Consider the following 17,227-nt stretch of genomic DNA (forward strand, 5'->3'; position numbering starts at 1 on the left):
TGCACACTCTATTTTGGTTGCGTACACTCCAGAGATTCACATGAATCCCAAGTTTAGTATTTCGTACGACTGGAATTTACCATATCCCAAAAAATCCTAAGACATTCTGCAGAAGTTGAACTTTCCTCACTAATTGTACAGTAAAACTTAAAAATCTGTTCTTTCATTTTCCTAAACAAAGATTTGATTTAGCATGTGTACCTAGAAAGGCATCATATTCCTAAGTGTATACCCTTCCAACAAAGCAAAGTGTGATCTTGTAAATGTATCCATCATGTTTCAGAAGAATTTTAGCAAAATCTCCTCTAAGTTTTTGTACTGTAAATATAAACAGAGTTCCTGTAAGTCAATTATGTGGACTTGGTTTGGCACACTGGAGTTTCCACAGTAAATCTGCTGTATAAAAGCTAACTGTTATCTACTATAAGATGCCAGAAAACCAATTTCAACTTATAGGTGTTAAATACCCTAAACCTACCAGCTTCTACATGCAACAGATTGATAATTGACCATAGTCACCTATTTTTTCCCATATTCATCAATATTTATGTAACTTCTCATGAGATTTAGGAATTTTGGGAATGCACAAATCTATCATGTCATATTAAATCCATATTCAATCCATAAGTCATATTATACTTGTATTCAAAGTATATGCAATGTGCCAAATATGCCTCCAAAATAAAGAAACTATTACACAGGAACAGACTGTTAATCAAGAATCATATACCATCCCCAGTCTGTATATCCCTGCTTTCTGCTTGGAGTATTTTTCCTACTGTTTTATCACTGATGCAACCAGAAACAACACTGTGGAGAGCAGTAATTCATTTAAGCAATAATATAGTGACCTGCACTTTCAGTCACTCGAAGAAAGGACTATCTTGAGCCAAAATAGGCTCTTGAATTATATATGGGCAGAAACATGAGTACTACAGTGAATGAATTTGCAGTGCAAACTCTCAAATATCCAAATGAGGAAGGTGTTTGTGCTTGTTTGTTTACATTGGAAATATTTTAGACATGCAGGCTTTTAGAGAAGATTATGGATGGAATTTGCAGGGAAGTTTAGAAGACATTGTCTAAATCCTTTGAATCTTAATAGAAGAGTCATAGAATCACAGAATCGTTTGGGTTGGAAGGGACCTTAAAGAACACCTAGCCTCAAACCCCCTGCCATGGGCAGAGACATCCCCACGAAGCCCTCTCCAACCTGGCTCTGAATGTTTCCTGGAATGGAGCATCTACAGCTTCTCTGGGTAAATTCTTCCAGTCCTTTACAAGCATCCCAGCAAAGAATTTCTTCCTAACACCTAATATAAACTTGCCCTCTTTCAGTTTAAAGCTATTCCCCTTGGACTATCAATAAAGGCCCTTGTAAAAAGTCCTTCTCCAGCTCTCTTGCAGCCCCTTTAGTTATTGGAAGGTGCTACAGAATCTCCCCAAAGCCTTTTCTTCTCTAGGTTGAACAACCCCAACTCTCTCAGCCTGTTCTCACAGGAGAAGTGTTCCAGCCCTGGGATCATCTTCGTGATGTCCTCTGGACTTGATCCAACAGGTCCATGACCTTCTCACATTGGAGGGAATTATGGCCCTTATTTACAGAACTATTGAAGAATAGATCTGTCCCGTAAGGCAAAGCTGACACAGACGATTCACATAGCTATTTAAACTCAAGAAACCACTGTTTAAAGGACAATTTTCTGAATGTTAACATTTCACTCACTTTAGGCCTAATCAATTCTTTTTTTAAATTTAGAGGATTCCAACAGTCCAAACATCCTGCCAACAACAAGTGGAATAATCCTGTTATGCATGTTTTATATTGAATAGCAAACAATCAAAATAGTCACTTGAAATTCTTTGATTTCACTGCCACACTGCCATATGAAATACTACAAAGATTAAGCATCACTACAAGCAGAGGATGTCAACAGACAACTTAAAACTATTTGACATCCAGTATTAGGATATGCATAATGAAAATCAGTATAAATCACTTAACCATTCTCCTACTTTGTCATGCTGCTTATTTGAAAGTCAGTGGGCTTTCTGAAAAAGCAGCCTTTTTGTAGTTATTACAATGTGACTCTTGTAAAAAGTATTATCTAACAAGTTGGATTTTTAAACCAATTATATGGAACTTCTCTTCCTCATATTTGTATTTACTCTCTGAAATATAAAGTATAAAAGACATTAACTTCAATTTGACAGGTGAATACACTGATATAACTGAAGAAATTTTAAAAGGGCTTTAACTCTAAATTAAATTAAAGATTTTTTTTTTAAATTTTGAGTCTTCATTTACAAGACATGACCTTAATAACAGCTACATGTGAATAACACTTCCCTACAGCTTTAGAATTAGATATTTTAAAAAATCAGATATTAAAAAAATTTAGTCAGTTATTTCTATGGTCAATACTAGTGATATAAGTATGATGAGTTACATATGATATGTATAATATGTACATATGATATGTATGATAAGTTACAGGGAGCAAGTTGTCCTGTATCTGCTGCTGGTGAGTAGTATATCAAGTGTGGAAAAAAATCAATAAACAGTAAAAACATAATGTAGTATCATCAGAATTATTTATCTCCTAAGCAAGAGTTAGTGTAAGGAATAATACCTCTGCCCAGAAAAACAGATTCCTATAACTGGACAGTAAATTCCACATGACAGGGGCTGGAGTACAAAAGGATTTACTTATATTCTTATCAAACTCTGCAGAATCTATAGAAAAAATGAAATATTTGGGCTTTATAAAATTGAAGGGTGAATGTAGTGTACTTTTGCAAAGGTAACATGGGAGGTACTAACAGATTTCTAAGAAAATCCTAGTTGACTTTCAGTGTGGAAAATTAACACTAGAACACAAGAGAATTATTCATATACATAATATACAATATCAATGATGACAACTATTTCAATTATATTGTTGATACAACAAATAAAAGCGTAAGTAAATGTGTGATTTAGTCTATTACTATATATATATATATTAATCATTTAAACTAAGTTTGTCTTGGCTCTCTATGGTCCTTTCCCCTAGACATACAATTACTTTTTTCTGTGCCTCTGAAAATACTTCACTTGTGCAAAAGCCAAGACACTCAAATCCTACATTAAATATTCCATCCATGTAGGTAAGAAAGCTCATCTTAAGGCTAGTCAAAACATTACTGGTGATGTTAGGGTTAAGAATCTGATCTTTCCATCAAATAAATGCAGTGTAGATGTGCTAAGAAAACTAGAAAAAATACCTAGCCAACTGGAAATTTTCAAGCTGACAAGGCAACTTTACAGCACCATCAGAAATTTTTGGGAAAAATAGCTAGCTAGTACTGAATGTTTAATGATGTGCTTCTTCAGATGATTTTAATAGCCGAAACAATAATGCTCCAAAATGTTTTCCAAATTAAATTGTTGTCATAAGCTCCCTTAGTGCAGAAAACCAGAGAAATTAGTAATCAACTGTACATGAAAAGTAATCATGGGATACAACACGTATAAAGCAGCTGTATGGCCAAAACAGTATTAAAATTCACCCAGACCTGCTCAGATTTATCAAATTACATTGCATAGCTCCAAAGATTGCTTCTCATCTGTTAAGGTCCACATATGTACAGTATATTTGATTTCAAACTTAACTGGAAGGTATACTGAAATATTACCCCAAGCTGTGCAGAGGAGCTGACATGATATACAGTGTCCTAAAGCTGGAAGTGGTGCCCCATGTGGAATGACAAAACACAACTTTGAACAAATGGTTGCTGCACTAATACCATATATTGACTTTCACTACTCTCAAGAAACGTCATACTTTGGAGAAAGTATAGCTGCTTTCTATACTGTAAGTCTGCCTTTTCTCTTAGAAAGCCTTACCTTAGAAAAGGTAAATTAACAGTTCACGAATCCTAAAAAAAATCACCAGGCACTAACAAGTATCTGTTCCCACAAAGGGCAATTTGCATGGTATTAGTTTTCTTGACTATCATATCTGAAAGGTTTGTTTAATTTTAAGTTTCCAAGTTTAAAACCTGTCATTAAATTAAGTCAATCACCCTATGTACCCCTATGGGAATTTCACATGCTTGTCCTCTTAAAAACCACACTCTACACTTTCTGGTACGTTTGGAAAGCAGTAAATTTTCCAGTGTCCAGGAAGCATTCTTGATGTGAAACCCACACGGGCACAATATTTCCAACTCCCTGCATCCCTTCAACCCAAAATTTCCATTACACTTAAACCGACTTGTGCATGTGCAAGCAGAAAACAGCCTAACAGATCTCCCAAGGTATAGATATTTAGCCTAACTCCTGTAATGCTCAGATGATCAGGGTTTAGCTTAAGACTTAAGAACTATGTGGTTTCAAAAGAGAAAAGGAAAATGTAGATGTTAGAAGAAATAATGATTTATAAAAACACATTTTTCTACACAATTCTTCTCTACACATGCTAATGTGCCCCGACACCTCTATCTCCAATTGACACAGAACATAGTTATACATACCACAGTTTGGTGGTTAACTTGAATCACTTCATCCCCAGCATGGATTTTCTTGCACCGATCTGCAGGTGACTGAATTTAAAATAAAAGAGATGATCAAGAATACAGCTCTTACCGGTCATCATCTCTCTTTCAGCAGTATGATTGCTAAGCTATGTAAATCAGGTGAGATTGATAGACATTCTACTGTGAAATAAAGAATTAAAGAAATATTTAATAAATCAGTTTGTTCTTGTTGGAGAAAAATGATATGCACTATTCTACACAATAAAATCACATGTTTAGAAAGGTATTAATATATCTGGTAACTGAGTCCTAAGGATTTCTTTTGAATTTCATCCTGACAAAAGGATGCTTTAATCTGCCGGACATATCTTAAGTTTCAAAACCCAATCTCTGGCTGACTTTTGAACCTATCGAGACTAGCTGACATTTCTTCATAAACAAATGTCATAAAATTGTCTTTTCATTCTACAACATTTCAATATGTTGCAGAGAGCTTTAGTAAATTACTGTTCTGCCAAGAGCACACAAGAAGAGAAGATTGGGTTAGGTACAACCTAGGAAGAGCAAGTAAGTTAATGGTAACTGTGGTTTTGGAACACTATTAGGGTGAAAGAAATGCAACCATCATCAGAATCCTACAGTGATCACACTTTCAAAAAAGCAAAGTAGTTTTCTACTTTGCTTTTGCCTCAAAAAAATTCTCAATGACAACGACAAAAAAAAAAAAAAAAAACAACAAAAAAAAACACAACAAAAACCACCTCTTTCATTAAAGTGGAAGCCCCATGAACTTTCCGTTCTCTCTTTACAGTAGACCAATTGTTTTCTGAGGGGAATAGCCTAAAGTTCAAAGGAAAATAAAGTCCTTCAGTTTTTCAGAGTCACACTTTAATTTTTCTCACAATACTGTGGCTGCCAGAAGGCACTTAATTGACTCCACAGTAGAAAGTGAGACTGACAGTTTGAAAAAAGAACCCAAAGGAAACATCCTGCTTAGGAGCAGATTTCCAAAAAAACTGCTACAAATTTTATGTTAAGGAGTGAAATTAATTTAATTTTCAGGTGAGATAGCTGTTCATCTAAAGAAAATGCTCCAGGCCTGAAATGTGGACTTTTTGCAATAACCTGTGTACTACATCCCCATTCAAGACATATGTCCTACAGCTAAGCCATGCCTTTCTAGTTGAATTGCACACAATTCATGGCCTAAGTTAAGGACAGTGTATAAATGAAAGATATCTAAGAGACAAGGGAGGCTGAAAGAAGGGTCACTTGTGACTCATTCCTAACAGACATTGCACAGAACATCCTAAATCAAACAGGGCTAGTAATATCATTTTACTTTATATAAAGAACACCAGCCTTGATATTTTGGCACTATTTAAGCAATAAAGGTATTGGCCGAGTGACCTGGGAAAAATTTTACCACTGGTGATTATGTCCTAATAATCTGTCTTCTGTCTGCCATTTCACTACTCACACTTAGTCATACCTCTAAAATCTTTATAATCCTTCTATGTAATACAGCTCTTTTAGCTCAGACGTAGTTGCACCTAAGACATTTAAAATGCAAATGCAAGTGAATTTTGTGTCTTTACCCTTGGACGCTTCAAGACTTTATTATGATACATCCTTTGCTTTACAGTATCTTCAGCATTTGCAGCTTATATCTTGACAAAACAGGTGAAGTTTGCCAAGACATTAAAACATGGTCTGAGAATCTTCAAACTGGAAAAGTCTATGTTAAAAAATGCCTCATTGCAATTATGCCTCAAACACAAGGTGAGGTAAAAAAAAAAACGTGGAAAGATGTCAAGGCTGTGGTCTTATGAAGGGGGTGTAACTCTTATTCCTTATTGGTTTTTCCTCTCCAGTAAAAAACAGACATTGCTTGTAAAACAGTATCTTTTATCATGGCTATTTAAGGAAAACAGAGGAGAATCGATAAGGTCTTTCTTTTTTAGATGCATATGCTGATCATTAAGCACAGAATCCTCTCATGAAGTCCTACTAGGAGGAACAAAGTGTGCCACACCACAACTGTATCCTCATTAGTTGGTAATTTGGTTCAATAGGGAGTTGAAGAGATGGAAGCACCTGTCACTGAGACTCACAGATCAATAACTAAAAGCTACCCAGGATATGCTTAGATTTATGCTTTAAAATAGATTTAGTTTTGTCCTTTAGGCTAAATGTCTTTTTCCTATTCCCCTGCTATACCCACACTGTCTGAAAGTCCTGAAGCACAATTGCTGCATGCCCACAGTGGAGATTTTGGTATGATTTCTTCTGAAAATCTCTCTTCCCTGTGATCTAAGGGCACCATGCAAAGCAAACCAGACCACAGTAAGTGGTGACACTGGGAGATCCCCCTTCAAAGCCACATTCCTTCTGGAGATGCACTGCATGCTATAACTTTAGAAAAATGCTCTTTTTTATTGGCAAACCAAAGGACAAAATGGTCTTATTTGAAGGACACATTCAGTTTGTGGATTAAAATAATCTCTCCAACATGGTCTAGATAGGCTACTCAACAAGAAACCTAAAATCTTTTGTTGGACCAAAACACCTTTTAGAATGTTACTTCCAAACAAAAGACAGAAGACATGAACTGGAAAGCTGAGCTTGCTCTAATGCTACAGGGCCACCAGAGAGAAGCCCTTACAGTGACCTGTAAGGAACACTGCTCTCTCTCAATCCAAGCTTCAGAGCTCATCTGCTTTGATCTGCAGGGCTAATGTGTTGGGGGAGATGACTCCTAATGCCAGACAGCAAGATCCAAACTCTAACGGGCTTTGCAGCTGGACATAAAACACCTCAAGGGCCAGACAGAAAAAGCAGAACTGTCATTAAAGAACTACTCTCTTACATTAATGTGGAGAGCACTACCATGATACTGTGTTTAATAAGACACATGTTCTTCTCCAGGATCATTCAGACAGAAAATTCTGTCCCTGTCTCACTTGGAAGGGAAGGCTTGGAAATTAAAAGGACACAAATTTTTGTTGAAATGCAGAATTTGGATTCTTGTTTCCTAGAAGTTAAACTGTACTGCAAAGAGTAAACATATTAAGGCCAGCAGGTCAGATCACACGTGCACCACTGTGATCTTATTCTGGACATGCTGCTTAGATCTTTCTCCTCCCATCTACCAAAATCAAAACCGTGTGTGGGTGTGTGTGTGTGTTTGTGTGTTAAAGAAAGCAGCTAGAAACTGTGTTCTTAAAAGCAGGAGACACCCTTCTTTCTCTAAAGCACTACTCATTTTCACAATTGCTTTAACACACAGCAGCTTTTTCCCTTGATAACAAAGTGGTTTCTTGGCCTGCCATGAGCACCTCCAGGGTGTCACAGCGAGTGAAAGAGACCGCAACAACAGCAGAAGAGTCATCATGACTGAAGCTTCCTGACACAGCTTTAAATTATATTCATGAATCACAAAAGATAAGGGTTTTGAGGGAATGCATTAGGATTTTATTTTTATCTTTGCCCCTGGGAAATTAAATCCATTAGCAAGTTACGGAAAGAAATTGTACCTTCTTTAATCTGAGAGATTCAACTTTAAAAATTGTTCTCTTTATTTCATATATTTTCTAGATTAACTTCAACTGTAGTTCTGTTTGGTTTGTTTAGTTTTGCTGATTTCACTAATGATGTCTGTAGCTGTAGGCCTGACTCTCTAGAATTTTTATTTTCCTTGAAATTCCTTACTTTTTTTTTTATTCCAAGGCAGGTTGCATTCACACAAATTCTACAACAAGTATTATCTGTTGGTTATGAACCATGGATATTCTGCCCAAAGCAGAAAACAGAAAGGAAAAAGGCTATCAGATTGCAGCTCCTATGAAAGGATGAAAATAATATACCTATTTTATTGAGATGTTAACAGAACCTCACTGCAGATCAGATGCAGCAGCTGTAAATGTCATGTAGGTAGTTTGCACTTCCCACAGGATGACACAGTAGCATGATAAAACAAACATTTCTGACAGCTTCATTTTAAGAAAATGCCATCAAAATCTTTCAAAGGAATTGTCTAAGCCATTATGGAATAGTTCAATGTTGTTTAGTGATTGCTCCACATTAATTGAAGACCGTGAATAGAAGGCTTTTCCCCCAAAATTATACTTTTGCTCAACTCCTAACAGAGAGCCAGTTCCCTAAATACAGTGTACAAGGGAAGGAGGTTGTATTTCAAAGGCTTTTGAAACATAGTCTTGTTATGTTTTAATTGCTCTTTAATGCCTTCAGTGAGAATTAGTACACTGGTAATAAGTGTTCCTTTCCATAGGCATTACTCAGAGGTTCATGCAGAAATACATGGTTATTTGTCAATGTGAAGGGATGTCCATTTCCATGCACTCATTTATTAAAAGATGAAGCTTGATAGATGGAAAATATAAAAGCTGTTTGTCTAATACTGCAGAAAACTTCAGCATAACAGCCTAAATATAATATAGACATTTATCATTTATTCACAGAGCAAAGTAACTCCAAGACAGCTGCTTCCTGTCTGGATTAACTAGAGCATTTTAGGTGTCTTGCAAGAATAAATCAAGACTGATTCTCTTGGTCCTTAAATGGGAACAACTCTTTCAATTCTGAGGTAAACAAGCACAAGCATTCTGCTGTCCAACATGCCATTGGTCCTTAACAGCCAACCAGCACAAGTTTGCAAGCAAAATGTAGTTTATAGCAAAGGGAAAGCATTAACCACAGGTAAGGTCAGAAAGGCTTCCAGGTCTGAACATACAGTATTAACAATACTTACATTTTCTGTTGTTCCAGTAATTACATGAAGACCATCATATGTTGACTTAATGTACATACCCTAAGAAAAAGACATTATGGGAAAGAATTTTTAAAGTGTTTCACAAACCATCACCATCCAAACAAAATTTGCATATCTCTTAAAGAATCACTCTTTTCTTTTTGCTTTCTTTAAGATATGTGGACTGTAATGCATGCCATGAGGAATTAGTCTCTGCATAACAAAGTGCTTTTTTATACACTTCAGGAACAGCCCAAATCATTTTGGCCCTAATTAGCAATAGAAAACTAAAATTTTTATCACAGTTATGTCCATAAATACTCCCTATTTTTTAAATACTGTTCTTCAACTACAAATAGAACAATGCTTTCCAAAAAGCCCCAGAAATACAAATGCCTTAGTATGATCAATATGTCTATTTTGCTTTGAAAATTACATTGAGTTTGAAAAGATCTGGAGTCTTCAGTAGGCAACGCTGTAAACACAACTTTCAAGCAGCTAACCAGTGCTTGGAACTGTGCCTGCAAAATGGCTGTAAGACCTTCCAAATAGCCTCACTCATCCCAATGAACACTTCAGCTATAAAACTCAATGATGAAAAATTCAACATCAACTTTGTTAGCTACCCCACTTCTTTAAAAAAAATATGAAAAAGCAGGGATAGCTTGTGAACAGACGGAAATTCCTGCATGGGTAGTCCAAGACAGTGTCTCAAATATTCCTTTTCACCAAGTCTCAATTCAAACATTTTAACAACATCTACTATGACACTGAGAGAAGGAAAAAGGAGAGATAATTGGCATATACTGAGCATTCAATAATTTCAGAGGAATCTCCTTTCCCTCAACCACTTTACAGAAAGCAGGTAAACATTGAGCACCCGAGTAAACATCCTCTCGATAACCTACTTTTTCTCGTTTTAATCAGAGTGCCACAGAGAAGTCTGTCCCTAGCTGAGGAGCCCAGTGCACTCACTGGGGAGTAGGTATGGTAAAGAGGCAAAGAAGACATATTGAGCTGGACTAATCTACACTGGGACCAGAACTGGCAGACATTTTGGTAGCAGATATGAGGACATACACCTAAAATAACAAAGTGGATAATATCCCCAGTAAAACAAGCCAGGGACTTCCTGAATTTCTCTGGATAGGGGCTCAAAAGTTAACTCCTATTTTGTTCTGCACAATTACATAGTGTTAATTGCATCAAACCCAGTTATCATGTTCAGCTGCCACAGCTAGAAGGTAAAAAAATCCAGAACCTACTAATTAATATATGGTCAGAAACCCCCTGACATCATCCTTCAACTTCCAGCTCCTCCATATACCTTCGGCAATTTGTCCATTGATTGGCTCCATCACAACGCTTTTGCTTAACTCAAATATAGAATGGCTTTTTCATACATTTATCCTCACAACACCCCTGTGAGGTAGGGAAACACTAATAATATACACACATCTTAACACTCATATACAGATATCTTATAGGAAGCATAATGAGCCACACAAGAGGCTGAAATATGTTGGGATCTGTTCCTTGGTACACACACTTACCCTCAAACCACCACTAATAGGGACCTCAGTCCCTCTCAGGATCCCCATCTAAGTCACTGGGACACACACCCTGGAACATGGCAAGAGCTAAGATCACAGTGACCATGGTGACTGGAACTTCGAGTCAGGTCCCCAAACAGAGCAATTTCTGAAGAAAGCCACATCTTTATTTTTATGCACAGTGAGTTACTGCTTTCAGCCTTAAACATCAGGGTGAAAGCTGAGGGAAAAGTCTCACACTTAATGGTTACACGGTGTTTAGTTTTGTCCAAAGCATTGTTCCAAAGGATAGTAAGTTCATCCAAGTGTGCTACCATTCCAGAGGACAATTCACATCCAATCTAGTCTTCCCAATAAATTTAAAATACTTTGAAAATGCAGAAGAGGAGAAAGAACTTTGACAGAATGTTCTTAAAAGTCTAGGATCAAGATTTTGCACACATTAAGAAAGAGAGGGAAGAAAGAAGCTGAAAAATACCCACCCCAGAATGTATTTATTCCACATGTGCAAAATTAATAAATGTTATATTAGTACCATGTCACATTAATTTTACAAGAGTCAATATAATTCTTGATATAAAGCAGCTTTTAAATGAGGAGAGGTAACATTTTGCAACACAAAAACAAGCCCCTTTCACCCATGTTTCTTCACTCCTTGTTTTAAGTAACATAGGGGAAATGGTACAGAGAAGAGAAGAACATTTCTGGCTTGCAATTGTTTGATCTGGAATGGAAATAAGAATACCACAGACATTTACAAGTTTTCCTCTCTCTGCCTCCTTGTGGCTGCACAGTATCAATAGTACTTTTAGCAATCAAGAATACGGGGGAGATCAGTGTGTGCTCTGTCCATTTGCACTGACAGAAATTGGTAAATACAGTCTTAGGTATTCAAAGATAAATCCCTAAGAATTTACAAGAATCAGTTCCACCAGATAAAAGGAAAGATAATTCAGTTTATATGACTAAAATAACCATAAGATAACCAACCTAGTAATCAGGAATAAATGTATGCCTAGATTAAAAACCGAATCATTCATGCTTAATTACATGAGAGATTGTCCTGATCAGTTATGGGTAGAGCTCTAATTCCAGACCAATTACAATTTATCTTGGTAATTAAGAGTTAGAAAAGAGATATTTTGTGCTTTTTTTTTCTTTTTTCCCCACTTTCTTTGCTTTTGTTTACAATTTTTTTCAAGAATGAAAACAGAATGTAATATATTTCTAACATATTTTATGTATATGAATACATAACATATTTCTCGATATTTTATGCAATGCTGGATGGAAAATGAAAGAAGATATTAATTTAATTTTATCACACATGTAACTGAATTTTTACTTTCACTCCATTTTCATGGAGCCCTCTAAAGCTGCATGTGCCTCTTTAACCCCAAACAGCTCTCAGAATGCTGATCATAACTCTTTCCCAGCTCTTTCAGTATTTCAAACAAAAAAATTCAGGAGAAGTATCAGGAATAGTAGTACACTGGAATGCTGGAAAGGGACTAGACAGTACACTTTAATCAGCTGCCACACCCTGCTGTATCAATGACTTGTATTTTATGAGCAATTTTTAACATGACAAGCTTCTTTTGTGTTTGCTTCAGCAGGTAAAAAGGAACCCCGAACAATCACTCTCACATTCCGATGAATTTACCTTCACATTTCTGAACCCTTGAGATCACATCACAGTCACTTACCTGACTGGGATGAAAATGATTATATGAACAGCAAACAACTGAAAGTCAAGATAACCCTTTGCTACAGATCTCTGATATTCTGTTCTATATTAAAAATAAAAATAAACTAGAAAGTGAGTGTTGCAGAAAAACTAACCAAGAAAAACTTGGTTTTCTGCTTTTTATCTAAATATACTCACTGTTTTCAGTCAAGAAGCAACATTTTTAAGTCTGTTGCATGGTAAAACATACTACCTAATCTAGTCAGTTTTGTCTCTTTGTATATCAGTAATGTAAAAACCATACAAAATTAAATTCTGCTTACTGATACAGATGAAACAACTTGCAAGTCCTCAAACAAAAAAAAATTAAAAAAAGAAAAAAAGGAAAGGATTACACATGAGAGCACGTTGGTGATTGCAAAGTTGACCATATTAATCCATTTTAAGACTTTTTAAATAACTTTCTGCCATGAACTCTTTTCACCCTTACTGCACAGCCACTGCAGGCTATATCTCTTCCCCCAGCAGCACTCATTGGAGAACATAAATGCAGCCAGTCACAAGAGACAAGGCTAGAGGGAAAACAAAAATGGAAAAAAAACCCAAACAACAAAACCCAACACCAAATCCCACCCATAACACTGCTTTACCCAGTGCACAAGAGGTTTTCCACATCACACCCTAACAGCATTTTCTGCTTGATATGTTTAGTTGTTTGAAAGGTTATTTAGTCAGAGATGGTAGCTAGTTTTAATATCTATAAGACATAGTAACACATTTACTTGTTTCTTCTGCATTCAGGTACTAGTCTGAAAATTTACATTTACCTCTCACAAATACTTACATTTCCACACGAAAAGACCAAAAACAGTGAAGGAACTATTTGTGCTGATTAAGATATCCTGATCATGCCAATCTTCTTTAAGTTGTAAAAGCTTCAAGCACTTTCTTTATTCCATCATATAATTACCATGAATTTAGGGAAAGAGCATTGTTTTCCAACCTTTTAATTTCCTTCTCATGTCCTTTGCTTTTTCTCTCCCAAATTTACTTTAGCTTCTCAGCTATTGAATTTGAGATGGTAGATATTCTGTTTATGAGAGGTGACAAAAAATCTTCCCAGTTAGCAGCCATCCTTGTCTTTTTTCTTCTGCCTGAAGTCCTTCCGTTTTTACACATTTTATCTAGTGATTGGTAAAGCCAGTACAGAACTGTCATGTGGGTCAAAAATCTACAGGAAAGTTGACAGTAAACCTCCATCCTTGCACAAATCCTGGAAGAAGGTCCAGAAATGAATGAGCTTCACATTTATCCCAGCATTTCTGATGTGCGGAGAATATTCACAACTCCAAGCTCCACCATCAGTTCTTAAACCGACACCCTCAGCACTCAGTGGGGCAGGTATCAGTTTAAAAAGCAGACAGAAGCCCAAGAACCCAAAAGCACATAAATCACCAAGAAGCACATGACACAGGTGATCTGTTGGCCAGACTGGCGTGGTTCCGAAGGGAAGGGGATGATTTTCACTCTCCCGGCGCAAATCCACATTCTTGGTGCCTGCTCTGGAGAGCTCACAATCTAGAGGAGAGGCACAATGCCGAGGCAACACAATAGTGGCACGCAGGCAAGGATGAGGGGAAAAAACCATGACTGTGTCAAAATGGCATTGTATCCTTCTAAGGCTTGTATATTGCATGGTTGCTATTTTCCTTTTTTAAAAAAATACATATAATTATTTTTTTATGACAATGACATAAAGACCCTGCTAAATTGGTTCACAAATACATAAAAGCAAAAGCCCTGCCTTGAAGAGCTTCCAGTTTAAACAGACAAGACAGACAGAGGGTGTAAAACAGAGGCACAGAGAGGGAAAGAGATTCTCTCATCAGCTACCCAGCAGGAACAGACCCATGAAACACACTCTATTTACAAAAATACCATTCAACATTTCTCAGTCCCTGGGAGTTCATACCCACCTACATGAAGACTTAAATGAAGGGGGAAAAAAGAAAAAAAAAACAGTCAGAAGACAAAGAAAAAAAACTTAAGTTCAGATAAAAACGGACAGCACTCATAAAAAGGTGATCAGGACAAAGAGGAAGAAGATTTTCTCATTACAATAGAAGAAAGGGTTTCAAAAGGTTGACTGCAGTGAGGTGGTGGAAGAGTTAAAACTACAGGGGAAAGGGAGGGAAAGAAAGGGAGCAGAGAATCCATGAGAAGCTGAAATCCTGAAGGACAAGTTTAAAATGTATTCAGAGATAAAAAAGAAAGCCAGAAGAGGAAGGGAAAACAAACTGCAGACTAAAACAAAGAATGGGGCCATATTTACTCATCCAAGTGTTTGGGGTTTTTCTCATATTTTAATTGCAATTTTCCAAAAGAATGGAAAATTAATTTAGTGTACAATTGCTCTAAATAACTTGGCATACCAACTTTGCCAAGAAAAACAAATCAACCCAAAATGCAACAACAACCAATCATCCACAAACCAAAATATTCTCTAAAACTACAACAAGCAGACAGCTTCAAAAACCTGCAGCAAAAAGTATGGCAGTTCTTCTTCAAGGCTATTCAAGAATATGGAATGAGAATAAGCTTGGGCAGAAGTTGCAAAAGCTATTTCTCTAGACAAAAAAATTTTAACTGTATTCCGAACACCTTCTTTTCGACCTCCAAAAATTATGGGAACAGATATTATTAATGATGGAAAGTCAGACATCTGGAATTGTTACCAGTGTAGGTTTTTTTTCCCATGCAGCAGGTGTTGGATACTTGAGTAAACAAGAGATCAATGGTCAGCTCTTGAACAACAAACACAGGATGGCTGCATTAAGAGCCTTCACAAGCACCTGATTAAGAATGCAGAATTCTTGCAATAAAATTCGATGAGTTACTTATCAGCAGTGCTATGAAGCCCTGGAATAACTTATAAAATAGCTTTGTATCCCCGAGATACTATGAAACATTTTCCAGAATCTGACAGGTTTTCACATAAGCCCACGCAAACTTGGTTGAGTTGATCTCAGTAATTTAAGTCCCTTCTGACTTCAAGATCCTAGAACAATCTGAACCATTTCTCAGAAGCTAGTATAAATGGCAAGAATTTCTTACTTATTTCTCCCTGTTCACTAAACTGTGCATACTTCAGTCAGCTTTACAAAATCCCCTCCTGTTGACCCAGCTGCATGAGAAACCAAACTAGCATGAGGAATCAAACTGTTTTCAAACTTTAAAACAGAAAAGGCTAAAATGTCCTATTCATTTTCATATATACAACTTATTTTAAAAATATCACTTTCTCATCCTGGATGATGGGTTTGATTAACTGCGTACTTCTTACCAGCCCTTCACTTGGCTTGATGTTTGTAAGCTGGATCACCTCAAGATGGGCAGACTGGGAAACCAGTGGATCAGAAGAGAGCGAGATAATGTGATCACAGACGCCAGAGAGAGTTTTACACTAGGAAAGAAAAAAGAAAAGAAAATGTCACAATAAGCACACCATTGCTAACTATTTGAATTTCAATATACAGCTGAAATCACCATGTTTCTCAAGTGCATACACGGCACAGAGGGAATGGCCTCAGGCAGCAATAATAATCTGTGATGACCCTGAACTAACAGCACCAGACCAGGGAAGAACAGGAGGCAAATGCTTTTGTATCTGAGCAGAGACAAAGAGGGGCTCCCACGGCCTCTCAGGGATAGATGCCCTGCTCAGACACACAGGGAATGTGCGGTGAGCCCCAACCCCCACCCTACCCACATCTTTTTCAAAGACAGCAAGTGTCTCAAAGCCCACTAATTTCCATTGAATGTGCAGCTGTTCAGCACCGATGAAAATCAGGCTCTTGATGATGACAGGTAACTCCCATTAACTCTGAAGTTGATTCTATACAAATAGAACATGCTAATTGTCTTTGGACTGCATTTCTCATGTTCTACAGCTGCCAAACATGATTTCCTATTGCAGACATGAAGATTACAATAAAGCACCACTTCACAATGGCATAACTCTTAAACCAGTTATTATTATGTTGGCAGCCTCTGCAGCAAGACAGAAAAAAAATTCTAAAAAGGCCGAGACTTTGAAATTGGTACTGTTTTATCTCCTGATCTCTCACTCCCTGAACAACCTCTTCTCAGAAGCAGGAAAGCTGTGAGGCTTTCCTATCATTCTCTGTAAGAAAGTGGTTTTTGAGAGTTTCAGTGTTTTCCAGGAAGTCCCCTTTCAGCAACTTTAAACAATTTCTCTATTCAGATTTCAAATGCATCTTTTATCAGGGATTAGGAGATTCTTCTGGTCCCAAAACTTTGAGCATCTCCAAAAGCAATTAAGAACCAGCTTAATTCCTCTGAAATTCAGAAAAGGAAAGCTAACCAGTCTCCTCAAATGACTGAAACACAACTGCACACAACAGTTGCTCCAATCAATCTTCCAAGATTCCAAAGTATAATTATTACAATAAAAAAATCTGCAACAATGCTATGGAAATGTTATGTAAAACTGGATATTACCTCCTGCCAAATCACTATTATAATTCCAAATTGTAAACTACAAATATCTTATGTAAAAAGGAAAATTTTAAAAAAGTGGTTACAAACAAACAAACAAAACCACCAAAAAAACCAAATCCAAAAAACAACCAAAAAACAAAACCAAAAAAAGACAAACAAAAAACCCATCCCAAT

The 17,227-nt window shown here is 36.7% G+C and overlaps 1 protein-coding gene across 8 annotated transcripts in view; it reads right to left on the reverse strand.

The window, feature by feature from the left end:
• The window catches only part of CNKSR2 (connector enhancer of kinase suppressor of Ras 2), a 205,459-nt gene that overhangs the window by 104,853 nt on the left and 83,379 nt on the right, over window positions 1-17,227 (reverse strand). For 5 of the 8 annotated variants that reach the window (XM_068179893.1, XM_068179891.1, XM_068179897.1 and 2 more), the window contains exons 6-8: window positions 15,876-15,995; window positions 9,293-9,352; window positions 4,519-4,587 (exon numbers count right to left, since the gene is read on the reverse strand). In XM_068179893.1, the coding sequence (XP_068035994.1) occupies window positions 4,519-4,587; window positions 9,293-9,352; window positions 15,876-15,995 (249 nt within the window). The remainder of the gene's footprint in view (window positions 1-4,518; window positions 4,588-9,292; window positions 9,353-15,875; window positions 15,996-17,227) is intronic. The other 3 variants (XM_068179894.1, XM_068179892.1, XM_068179895.1) reach the window with 2 other exon arrangements.

This window comes from Anomalospiza imberbis, chromosome 2, assembly GCF_031753505.1.
Source record: "Anomalospiza imberbis isolate Cuckoo-Finch-1a 21T00152 chromosome 2, ASM3175350v1, whole genome shotgun sequence".
In the NCBI taxonomy this organism is placed as follows: domain Eukaryota; kingdom Metazoa; phylum Chordata; class Aves; order Passeriformes; family Viduidae; genus Anomalospiza; species Anomalospiza imberbis.